The sequence below is a fragment of the Molossus molossus genome, unplaced genomic scaffold, assembly GCF_014108415.1.
Source record: "Molossus molossus isolate mMolMol1 unplaced genomic scaffold, mMolMol1.p scaffold_m16_p_8, whole genome shotgun sequence".
NCBI lineage: Eukaryota > Metazoa > Chordata > Mammalia > Chiroptera > Molossidae > Molossus > Molossus molossus.
This window is the reverse complement of record NW_023425402.1, coordinates 72,836,134-72,849,381: the sequence shown is the minus strand read 5'-3', so window position 1 is coordinate 72,849,381 and position 13,248 is coordinate 72,836,134. Positions and strand designations below refer to the sequence as shown.

The following is a 13,248-nucleotide window of genomic DNA, read 5'->3' as shown; positions in this document are numbered from 1 at the left end:
TCGTCAAATTAAAAAATAACAACAGCCAACACAACAATAGCCATCCAGTGTAAATGAATCAAAATTATACCTTTTTTTTTGGTCAGATCAGCAAAAAATACATATTTTTGGAGTGCCACAGATTTTTAGTAATTAGTTTATATGTGCCATGAGATGAAAAAGGTTGAAAACTGCTGATCTGTGTGTTTGAAACAACCTCCATTCGTTCTTCTATTTGAGTGAAGGGTGCTTTTACATAAAATGAAGGAGCCTGGGGAACCCAGGGTTCACTTAGATCATAAGAGCTGAAGACAACTGCGTTTCACAGCCCCGGAGCCAGCGCCTAGCACTGTACCGCGTCCTGGCAGGGACCCCTTCCTTAGGCGCTGTGGTCCTGGCTGCAGGGCTGCGGAAAGGGGACAGCTGCCGTCAGTCTGGAGGAAGAGCCGGCTCTCTCAATTGTACCCACATTGTCCTGAGTTCTCGTGGTGGCCCTGATGTCACCATACCACAGCCTTTAGAGTTTCATAAAATTGATTCCTATACCATCTCTTTCCTCCCACCAAGTACACAGGACTTCTCTGTTTTTTGTTTGTTTTCAGGGATTTGCCATGCAGAACCCAGAATTGCCCCAAACGGGGCCCAGGAACATGCTGTCACCATACCTTATAGCTTTTGTGAATCTACCTCTAAATTATTTTTTGTGACATAATTACAGTGTGTGCAATAATTTTTTTTTATTTGGAGTCAACAAATTTAGCCAAATCCCTCTTTGTTGCCTACTATTGAGCTAACATTGAAAAAATTTCTTAACCTCTCTGACTTTTATATTCCTATCTATAAAGTCATGATTACAGTACTGACTACACAGGCTATAGTTGAATTAAGAGGAGATTAAAAAAATGAAAACTGTGTTGTAAACTGTAACGTTTATATAAATATAAGGTGCTATTAAACTGCTACTGAAAGGCCCCCCACATCCTATAACCCAGAATGGGGTCACAGAACATTGGCCCTAATGGAAATACCTTAAATATTGTAGAATCCCATTCCATATACTCAACTTCAAGAATAATCTTTAGTAATTATTGTTTATATAGTGCATTATAGTGTGCTTTATATATACATTATCTCTTTGATACTCAACAATTATTCTGTGAGGTGGGCATTATTATTGCCACTCGCAGATGTGGAAACTGAGCCGGAGAGCAATAAAACGGCTTGCCCAAGTCACACAGCCAGTAAATGGTGGAACTGCAGCTCAGCTGAGCTTCCCAAACCCTCCTCGGCTCTTTCAACTACACCACGCTCTTCTTCAAAGTCGTCAGTAGTCGGTCACTTTATAGCGAGAATTTTCCAGAACACACAGGGCTAGTTGACTCAAGCTGTAAGAAGTAAGAAAGAAACTACTTTCTTAAATTGAGTTTTAGGCTTCTATTTCTGAAAATGTTTTGATCCTCCACATCCTGCAGTTGTCAAGATGAGAGGGATTCTTGTTTCAACTTTATCTATATTTGTGCATAAATAAAGAGAGCTTTCAATAACCACTATCTCAGGGACTATCAAAAGAAAGCTAAGGGCTTGCTTTCTCTGCCAGAATCATACATTATTCAACTGTAGAACACTCATTTTGAGCAATACTTTTATTAGAAAATATCAACACCCAAATTCTATCACTCCTTCAAATTGCTGGTTATGGATAAAAAGTTACCAAATATATTTGAATTTTCTAATCACACAAGATGGGATCTGTGATGCTCATTATTTGGGAGATAATGTGATACCCATCAGAGTTGATTAAGTCTGAACCCAGGATTTAGTGTCTACAGATTGCTGAAATCCTGTCTTGAGTTCACACAACAATCAATACAAAGACTGAACAATGCTAACATTTAGATCTATCTTGGATTGTGCAAGTTTCGTTTGTGATTTTAAAACAATGCCTTGGCATGAGAGCAAAACACCACTCTCATAACTCCCTTGGGCTAAAGAATTTTCAGCAGATGGTGCTTCTGGTCTGACTTCCCACTGTCAGCTTTTATGCCTCTAGATTACAACTCATCCTCACAAATGAAGCAGTACTTATCAGTGGCCAAGTACACGGCTACCGCACAGTCCTGTTTACGATTGTCGCCTTAGTTCAGCAAAGAGCAAAAGCAGTGGAGTACCCAAGAAGCACTAGTGTCTCAAAGCAAGGAGGAACTTGCAAACACAAAACAAAGCCAAAGGAAAGAAATCGAAGATCCCATTCTTCACCTATCAAGCACTATGTCTCGCCCTGCACACAGAAGACCAGAATACCATAAAATAGTAAGATCTTTTTATAAACTTGTTCTCAAAGATATTTTATTCTACTTCAGAGAAAATGTTTGGAGTGATTTCTGATTTATTTTGAAAGGTGATGCCATATGGAGAGTTTTTCAGTGGAGCAAGGGAGTGTTTAGTGGAGTGAATCATAAATGGGAATAGTTGCAATAATCTCTTACATACTGTTGCAGAATACTCGATTCTTATTCCAAATTTCAGGGTCTTCTTTTCTGACTGGTTATATTTACAAAAGTGTCCAATTTTTCTTGTCTCTGACAGGAAATGTGAAAAGATTAAGCAATACTTTGTATTTCATATTTGTAATTCATTGCATTTCATACTTCATGAGATAGGAAATGAAATGCATAGAAAATAGTTGATTATACATTAAATTAAATAGGAATAGATCATCAAAAAACTTGGTATTAAAAATTGCTTTTAAAAATATATTACCTAGTCTTAAGTGTAAGGGGTTATTATTGTAATTTGGTATGTGCTATTATCTCTTCTATATAGTCTCAGTTAAGAGTTATTTTTTAAATTAAATTATTTGCAGATTAGATTTGGATCTTTTTCTTTAATTCTCTCATTGTTTTAGGCGTTCAGAAGTTATATATGTGAAAGCTCATCCTTAAGTTTAAAGCTCTGTTAATTATTTCAGAAGACTGATAGGCATTGCATAAAATTAAGTAATTTCAGCCATGGGTACTTAAAATTGTATGACTAACCCAGGTACACCCCAGTTGGAAATGCCTACAGATGCCCCCTCTGGCATTCCAGGATCCTGATTTATTTTTATGTGGGGCTCTCAAATGCTAAAAAATATTGTACATAGTTCATATCATACCTAAGTCATTTGATAAAGACCCATATTTATCCTGATATATCCAAAAGTTCCTGAAATAGTTAATGGTGTTCTATTATTCATATATGAAAAATGATTATTTTAAAAATGTATAAAGTTATGTTGACCTTTCTATGATAAGTTGTATGGATTTGAGTCCCTATTGGACGAATTGTTCAAGGTACAGCCTTCGGCCATGAAGCAGAACGGAAAAAAAAACATCTTTTTAGGGTGTTGAACTTAAAACTCAACTGGAAGTAAAATATAGTTAATACCTGTCCACCTTAATGAGAGAGAGAGAGAGAGAGAGAGAGAGAGAGAGAGAGAGAGAGAGAAAGGAAGAAAAGAATGCCATTATTTGATCTTGACCTTAATTATAAATGGGCACAATGCTGAAGCTATGGCATATAAAATTATATACCCTTATAATTTTATCTTCTTTTCAAATTATTTTGTTTTATTGCTAGTGAGAGCAACCATATTATCATCCTTCTCCCTCCTCTCCTTTACCTTTGCTTATTTTTATGCTGTAGTATTGGTACATAGCAGTGATTTATTTTCTGCTGTGACTCATAGACTAAGCAGAAATTTCATGTATAAGTATTTCTTATGACTTATGACTAGATTCTTGGAAAATTTAAATAAGAACAAAATTAAAATTGAATACTTGATGACCCATGATTTGTTTAACAATATTTTTATTCAAATCTCTTGCTTTATTTACATCCTTTGTTTTCTGGTAGATATATTACTGTATTTATTACTTTTTTATATCTAAATTGTGTATATTAGTATCCTTAGTGTAATGTCAATTAAGGTATATAATGTATATTCTGCATACATTTATGACATTTTGATTTATATTTTCCAACATAAATTATGTCTATACATGATGTATAATATTTACATTCTATCCATTTAAAACTTATTTAGTGATAATAAATATTTTACTTAATTTAAAAAATTTTGTCATGATATAAACCGATATGTAAGGTAACCAATAATGGTATTGGTTCAATTTTGGAAGTATTTGGATCAAAATTATATAACATTTTATAGAAGTCCCTTTGTTGAATAAACAATTTTATTGGTTTGTTGAATTATTTTTCCCATTATTAAAAAAAAGAAATCAAGTACACATGAGTCAGGCTTTATTTTCCCCTGTACGTTAGGCTATCTATCCAAGACACCCGGGCCGAGAGGTAAGGCCGTCTCTTCTAACCTGGAGTCCACATGTGACCTTTCGTGAAAAGACAAGGTTAGGCATCAAATAAGCTTATTTTCAACAGCGGAAATCCTTCCTACCTCCTTCTCCCACCCACCTCACTCCAAACATGCCTTCTTTTGTGCATCTCCTCAGGGTGGGGTGGGACTGGGGGGACCTGCACTCTCAGGCTCCATCCTGACTCTGCCAACTGCTGGCTAGTTGGGCAAGTCACGGATTCCTCCCGAGGCCCCATTCCCTCCTCTGCAGGACTGAGAGCATTGGAATACATTTTCTCTAATCTCCCCTCTCCCTTCTTAGATAGTATTCGTGGTAGACCCAAAACAGATTTTTAAAAATGGATTGATTCATTTTGTGTTGTTTCCCAGATTTTCAACCTATCTATGCTAAACCAAACCTAAATTATCCCTCAATTATCCTCAGTTTTAGTTTTACTTTTTAATTTACTCTGGAAATAAGATATTTTGGAGATCTATAAGGAAAGTGCAAGCTCTCTTTAAAAAAAAAAATCCTCACTTGAGGATATTTTTCTATTTATCTTCAGATAGAGTGGGGGAGAGAGAGAGAGAGAGAGAAATATCGATGTGAGAGAGATGCATTGATTGGCTGCTTCCCTCACCACCCCAACCAGGGCCGGGGACCAAACTGCAACTGAGGTGCGTGCCCTTCACTGGAATGGAACCTGAGACTCTTTTTTTTTTTTTTTTTAATCCTCACCCGAGGACATTTTTCCATTTTTTGTTCAGGTAGAGTGGGAGGGAGAGAGAGGGACAGAGAGAGAGAGAGAGAGAGAAACATCGATGTGAAAGGAACACATCGAGTGGCTGCCACCCGCACAACCGACCAGGGCCGGGGACAAACCGCAACCGAGGTACGTGCCCTTAGAGGGAACTGAACCCGGGTCTCTCAGGACCGCAGGCCGACGCTCTAACCGCTGAGCCAAACCGGCCAGGGCTGAGACTCTTTATTATGCAGGTAGATGCTCTAACTGCTGAGCCAAACCCACCAGGGCCAAGTTCTCTCTCTCTTTCTCTTTCTTCTTAGTACAAAATTATAAATTTGCTAATTTGGATTCATCCTGATGGCCTTCCTGGGAGATCTGGAACCCGTTAGGGAGTAGGCGAACTCATGAGAAGTCTCACCCAGTTACTCCTTCCAACTGAAAACATGGGCAGCATCTACTCAAGGCTATTCTAGAACAACAGGAATTTATATTAGCAGTTAGTATTTCCGTAGAAACTTCCTCCATGAGAATATGTTGCAAGTTATATAATACAAGCAAATGCATAGAAGGTGTTCTCGTGTTAAAAAATTAATTGTATTTCACAGCTTCTTTCCTCCCAGCAATGTATCCAAATATGGGTACAATGGCGGGTGGAAAAGTTAACAGATGATCTGGAAAGCTGCATCCGACTAAAAGATAGAGTGGTATATCGTTTGTAACTGCCTGTGACATGAAACCATTCATTTTTCTCCAGAACAAAGATCTCTTTGTCCTCACCTATGGAGCTCTGGTTGCTCAACTGTGTAAGGATTATGAGAAAGATGAAGATGTAAATAAATATTTAGATAAAATGTAAGTAGGAGTCTTTCATTCTTGTGGCATCATGTGCTTTGTTTCTTAACACCCTCTGCATGTCGCCTACCTCCAATAACTTCTCTTGCTTCATTCCACCTGCTCTTCTTCTGTTTCAGTAAATAATATCTTAAAGCTGGACATAACTTCTGCCAGCTGCCATTTGGGTTGTCATAAAGTATAAAATAATAGGGACTTTTCCCCCATAAATATCAAGCATGGAATGTTTTCTTTTACGTTGGAAATCATTTCTTTGCTAGTCGTTTATAAGCAAAGGAGGTGGTAAGACTAAAATTTTTCTTTTAACACGATGGATCACCAAGTCTGATTCCTTTCAGAAGTCTTTTGTTCTGATAGAACTCCTTCCAATATAAATGTATGCTTACATAAGTTCAGACCATCTATGGAAAGATGTGCAAAAAGCTGCTAATGGTAGTTTCCTGAGAGAACTGGGAGATGGAGGATTATGGGTAAAAGATTTACTTTTTTCTATTTATTGTTTGAATGCTTTTACCATTATTATGCTTTACTCAAAAACAGACTAGAGAAACCCACTTCTTCCTTTTAAAATAAAGCTTATTCTACTTGTCTTTGTTACTGGAGATTCCTTCTGCACAGATTCAGCCTTTAAATTTCTCAGAACAATTATATGAACATTAGATTATCGCTCAATTATAAAATATCTGTCAACAGTTCTTTAACCTCCGAATTATGGATCCTGGCGCTAACAGGGCAATGACCGAACAATCTGTGCTGGTGAGAAGATTTAATCAGACAAGTTGAGTGGGAAATTTAGCCTAGTTGAGCTGGGCATTTTAGAGCTTTTTAAAAGGGTTCGTTGTATTTTCAGTTGGAATACAGAAAGAAAAAATAATATAAATATTAAAGTTTTTTTTTTTTTCTCAAACCCTTGGTTGTCTCCCTTTCTATGTGATTTTTGTTTGTTTTTTCCTATTGGAAAGTTCTTTTTCATTGTCCTGAATTTATTTTGATCCACATACCTTCTTTTTAAAATTTCTTCTTAATTAGTAAGGAACACTTCCTCAGCTAACCTGTCAGTAAGAGTGGGAGCTGCTTAAACATATTATATAGTATGTTAGGTCATACTTAAACATCTTATATAGCATTTCCAGAAGTCACACCATTTTATTTAGCTTATGTTAAACTTGCATTGTTGTGCGAAGCATCTGTAGAAAATGCAGAAATTCACTTAGTTGACTAAAAAAATACCCCTGGTTAGCTACTACTTGAGTGCGCATTTTAACAAATATGAGTGAAATATTAGTTAAAGAATATATTTTGAGAGGCCGCTGAAAGGACTTTCCTTAAGAAAAACAATAATTCACATTTGATATCTTTAATAGCTTCTGCTGAGAGCATCTTACATTTTTTATTTGATATGTAAGTATACAAAATATCTACTTTGCAGAAGCATACCCTTTGACCAAAGCAATATGTATTTGTATGTATGCGGCACTGACCATAGCATTCTGGTTTCCCAAGCCTGGGTGCATGCATAAAAATTAGAAAACACTGGAAACATTTTTTAAATCCTGGTATAGCTATTTCTGTAAAGTATGTATTCTGTTTCTTAAAAGTGTATTCTGTGTGGGTTTTCTAACTAGAATCACAAAACATTTTTCTTGAAAGGCAAGTAAACTAAATTGAATGTTGCCACTCACTCAGAAAAATAAATAAACTATCTCACAGATTTAGTGAATTAATGAGCACTCTGACAGCAAATCTGTCTCCTCCCAACCGCCCATTCATCATGGAGTGAATATCGCCTCTACAAACTTCAGCGTCTTTATCTTGGGTCTTCTGTTGCTCCCTTCAAATCCCTACATGTTGCTGTGAAATTAAAAGACCAGTTTTGTGGTTTGGAAAAGGCAATCTTATTCTTTTTTATTTCCATCGTTAAGGTCACATTTTCTCAACTAGATTGAAAGTTCTTAGGCTGATCTTGTTGAGGGTATCTGCTAGCCATCTTAGCCACATACTCAAATCACATCTCAATAAAATATTTTCAGAATTGTATCTCAAATACTACTCAAGCTATTTGTTGTGAGGTAGAGCTAATACAAATACTTTCTCCCAAGTCCCATAGATTTAGTTTCCCTGCGATGAAAAAGGAATTTTCTGAACTTGGCTCTTTCTTCTTTTCACTAAAATTCAGTTCTAACTGTTGACATCTACACTAACAACAAAAATTGAATTCCCTGTTCCCCTCATCCCCTCCACCCAGACCCCATCCCAGACCCCATGCCTGTCCTCTTAACCATGATAACTCTGCTAAGAGAAGGATGACCATCCAGGTACCACACCTGTAGCAGACAAGTTAGCTACACCCTCATTCTGTTTCTATCAACAGCTAATGACGAGAAAGTTAGTTGTTAATGAGAAACATTAGGCCACAAACACCAACCAACCTTCTTTACATTCTGTGTACACTGTCAAGTTTGGGCCAGCCTTGACTCCTCAAATACCTTTGCTTGTAGATTAGTTAATATTCCCTAGATGTATTGCCCCATGTTTCTTTTTCTTTCTTTCTATTTTTAGAGAGAGGGGAAGGGGGAGGGAGAGAGAGAGAAAGAGAGACAGAGACAGAGACGTTCTACTTATTTATTCATTGGTTAATTCTCATATGTGGCCTGACCAGGGATCGAACCCAAAACCTTGGCATATCAGGATGATGCTCTAACCAACTTAGCTACCTGCCCAAGGCCTTGCTCTCTGTTTCTATGGACTGTGAAACAAATACAGAGCCCACTGCCAAATAGCCATTTGACTTATCAGGTTTGGTTTAGTTTGTTATCCAGTCGCCAAGTGCTAACCAGATGAATCCATTCTCAAACACTGATAAACTTCACAAAGTCTTCAAATATTATTTCCAGACCACATTCTTTCCTTCACCCACAGGGGATATGGCATTGGAACACGGCTGGTGGAAGACTTTCTGGCTCGGTCTTGTGTGAGGCGATGCCACAGTTATTTGGAAATTACAGACATAATTGCCCAGGTAAGGGCACTTTTAGCTCTGTCAATATGTTTTGAAAATCTTCAATTCATCCTGAGTTTGGTGGTTTTCTGCTCTGACTGAACAGGTTCTATCTGTATTCGTGATTAGGTGCTAAGTGAGAGGATTCTGATCAAAAAGCATTTTATTTCAGCACAGAGATATAGCTATTGCGAACAGAGATAAATGCTTCCAGGCATTTAAACATCTATCAATTTTTCTGACCAAATGGTATGTGTCCCACACTGGGGAAAATGTTTTGAGAAGGTGAACAGAAAAGAAGTGTAAGGCACTTGTATAGCACACATGCCCCAAACCTATTTCTTGATGGAATCATTCTTCAGCACATGGAAGGAGGTAGACGCTGGCTGTCTCAGACAACATTGTTGTAGCCATTGCATTCCAGGAGCAATGTTTTCCCAAGAGAAAAAGAAAGCTTCCCATAAATGTGTGTGCTCTAAGAACTTTCGCAGCCCTGATATGTGAAAGACAAGTTAGAATCATCCGGGACTAGTTTGAATTTTCAATACAAAATGAGATTGGGACAGGAAGCAGAGAGACAGGAAGAGATTAACCAAATAATTTATATACATATATGCATAACCAATGGACATAGACAATAGTATGGTGAAGGGCTGGGATGGGGCAGGGGCGTGGGATATGGGAGGGGATGGGGAGGTTAAGGGGGGAAAATTAGGGGACATCTGTAATACTGTCAATAATTTAAAAAAAGAGAGAGATTAGGAAATGCATCCTTAGCCACAATTCCTTTAATCTACAGGCCAATGGTTATTAGCCAATGTCGTTCATTTGTGAGAGACCTAGAAAATATGCATGGATATGAGATATTTATGAGGTCCAGGAATGCTGCCTCCAGGTTCTCACAACTGACCAATTTAGTCAGTCTCTTCTTTTCTCTTGTGACCCTTGATAATGCCATCCTGACTCTTCACATTAGTGGCAATAAGAGTTCTACATAATGGCTTGTGATTCTAAATGCAGGTTTACATATTGTTGTCTTTCATCTTTTCATCATCTACTTCCTGTGAAGTAGGCAGAGTAGAAATTATTACCCCCATTTTCCAGATAAGAAAACTGAGCCCCAGAAAGAATATGGTAAAAATTAAATACTAGTATATGTTTAAAAACTGTGCATTAAGAAATAACCAAATGAAAGATTTTTCCACTTATTATTATTCTTATTTTCATGATTTCATGGCTAGTGAATCATGTGGTTGAAATTAAAATCTAGGTTTTCTAGTCCTAGTATAGTGAATTTACCACACAACTAAACAAGTTAAATTTTTTTCTCTTTTCATATTGCAGGCTATAACTAAGATCCTGAAACAGTAGTTTAAAAAATGAAATAATTTTCACTAAATCAATTCTATGGGCAATACTACAAGAATATTAGCTATTTTAACAAAAAGTAAATATTCAAAATGCAGAAATATAGATGCTTGTGTCCTATTTCTGTAAAAAATGCCATTGGGATTTTGATGGGAATGGTATTGACTCTATAGATCGCTTTGGGTAGTATGGATATTTCAACAATGTTAAGTTACCCAATCCATGAACACAGAATACTGTCTTTCAGCAATGTTTTATAGTTTTCAGTATATAAGTCTTTCACTTCCTTAGTTAAGTTTATTCCTAGGTATTTTATCCCTTTTTGTGCCATTATTGTAAATTAGATTGTTTTCTTAATATCTTTTTTTAGATAGTTTGTTGTTAGTATGTAGAAACACAATGGATCTTTGTTGATATTGTATCCTGCAACTTTTCTGAAATCATTTCCTCATTTTAACAGTTTTTTGGTGGAGTCTTTAGGATTTTCTACATATAAGATCATAGCATCTGCAAAAAGATACACTTTTATATTTTTCTTTGTAGTATGGATGCCTTTTATTTCTTTTTCTTACCTAATTGCTCTGTCGAGGACTTCTGGTACTATGTTGAGAAGAAGTGAAGCTTTCAGTTTTTCACCATTGAATATGGCAATCGGGAAAGGATGGATAATCCCTTTGACAAATAGCTCTGGAAAAACTGGATACCCACATACAAAGAATGGACTTGGACGTGTATCTTATAGTACACACAAAAATCAACGCAAAATGGGTTCAAACTTCCACTCTTATGCAAGATTTCTTCTTATCAATGAAGAGAATATTTTGCCACCTCCACCCTTCTTTTGTGCAGAGGGGTTGTCTCCTGGTCTGCACTTTCCTTCAAAGGCCTGGTTTCCTCCCTCTTAATACTTTTCATTTCTCTAGCAAAATGTTCTTTTACATGTGGGAATGATGTCACCCAATTCAGGAGCATTTTAACACAGATGAAGGGTCAGGTTTTAGCTATGTACTCACCAAGAAGCTTTGCTTATAATTAGCAGCTTTCATTAAAAGCTCTGGTCTTGGCAGCATTATCTCATCCATCCTGTAGACTCTCTTCAGAGGAGGCAGGTGTCAAATGTTAGTCAGTTTTATAGAGAAGTGGGCAAGATCAGAGGAGGTTTGCTGAGGTCACATGTTGCCTCTGGAGCCTAGCAGGGTCAGGAATAGAACCCAGTGGTTGTAACTTTTGTTTGGCCACCCTCCCAGGCCACACACTTAGACCGCACACTCCCATCATCCTTGTTGATTACTTCTCACCTACATACCGTGGCTTCTGCAGAACTCGTGATCTCTGTTCTTGTTCCAGAGAAGGAAAGAGAGGGAAGTAGAGAAAGAAGAAGAAACCCATGTCCCGATGGGTGAAATGAATCATCTGAGAGCTAGTGAAAACTACATGTAGGAACAGGTCTTCTGTTTCCTGGGGGAATCATTTTTATTTATAAAGTGCTCCATTTAAGATTAGAGTTGAGTCCAGCTGGTGTGGCTCAGTGGTTGAGCATCCACCCATGCATCAAGAGGTCGCCAGTTCGATTCCCAGCAAGGACACATGCCCAGATTGTGGGCCTGACCCCCAGTGCGAGGTATGTGGGAGGCGGCCAGTCGATGTTCTCTCTCATCGATGTTTCTATCTCTCTCTCCCTTTCACTTCCTCTCTCTCTAAAAATCAATAAAGGAAAAAAAAATAAAAAAATAAAAAAATAAAAAGATTAGAGTTGAGTCTACACAGAAGGATTCCAGTGAATCGTACTGGTCATATTTCTGTTGTACTAATTCTGATCTGAATACACAAAACTGCCGTGGCTGAATCTATACAAGTTATTCAAATACTTTGAAGTCTAAGACCCCCTGAGTTACTCGAGAGTGTTGGCGGCTCCATGGCCATGGAATCGCAGTCTTTGTACAGGTTTGTACTCAGAAGCAGAGATTTAATATCTTAATAGGGACATTCCAACCTGCCTTGATTAGACCTTTTCAGGGGGGTGTGCCTGCCTTGGAAGGAGAGTCAGTGAGGACCCAGTGAGTAGACAGAAACCACACAATCAGTTCAATAAGCAAGGTTTAATATAAAAAATTATTAACTATTTACTGATGATGAGCTACTGAGAAAGAAAAAAAATGCTGAAGAAGACCCTAGCACTGGGAGAGAATACTCAAAGAAGGAACACATTTTAAAGAGGCTTCCACATCCAAAGATGGGGTTCAAATGACTTTGGAGAAGGTACGATTGTAGCCCATGGAAGCTGGAAAAGGCCTCTGGGTTCCCACGGAGACTGGTGGGCAGGGAATTCTGTGTCAGAACTGGTAAGCAGGAAGCCCCCTGGAGTGTGAGGCAGGCAGTGAGAAGTCCACGGGCGGGAGCTAGCAAGCTGGGCAGTGAGTGCCACACGGTGCTTTACGCCAGTCATTTCCAGCAGGAGTGATCCAGAAAAGGCACACTAGAGCCCGGAAAGGAAGTCCTTTCCTTTTGCTCTATCCCTACAGAATCTTCTACTGGCAAAGGGGAAATATTTGCAAGATCGAACTCTAACATTAGAAGCAAGGCAATGTTCGGAGTTGAGAGGCAATACTCAGAGGCCTGAGCCACTGTGATTTTCGTTTACATTTCTGTTGTTTATTTTGGTGGCCTCATGTTTGACCCTATCCAAACTGCTCGTCCACACAGACACAAATCTCACCTCTCAGGCAACTCTTGCAGGCCGCTAGAAGGAAGACATGGCAAAAAGGAAGCTGATTTTTTTTTCTTACCAGAGTGGTGTCAGCTGCCTACAACTTTTAGATGCGAAAGAACACAATTTTCAATGTGCAAACTTTTCTTCTGAAATTGGCTTTCTGGTAAACGCTGAAATGTATTAAATGTAGCCACTGCCTCTTTTTCCATTAATGTCTCTATTATCAAATCTACGTTCTCTG

General features: G+C 37.9%; 1 protein-coding gene across 1 annotated transcript in view; it reads left to right on the top strand.

Annotated features, from left to right (window-relative positions):
- Positions 1 to 2,247: 2,247 nt before the first annotated feature.
- Positions 2,248 to 13,248, top strand: part of TRAPPC3L (trafficking protein particle complex 3 like) — a 32,122-nt gene continuing 21,121 nt past the window's right edge. Inside the window, exons 1-3 of the mRNA XM_036248482.1 lie at positions 2,248 to 2,289; positions 5,834 to 5,931; positions 8,851 to 8,950. Coding sequence (XP_036104375.1) covers positions 2,248 to 2,289; positions 5,834 to 5,931; positions 8,851 to 8,950 — 240 coding nt within the window. The remainder of the gene's footprint in view (positions 2,290 to 5,833; positions 5,932 to 8,850; positions 8,951 to 13,248) is intronic.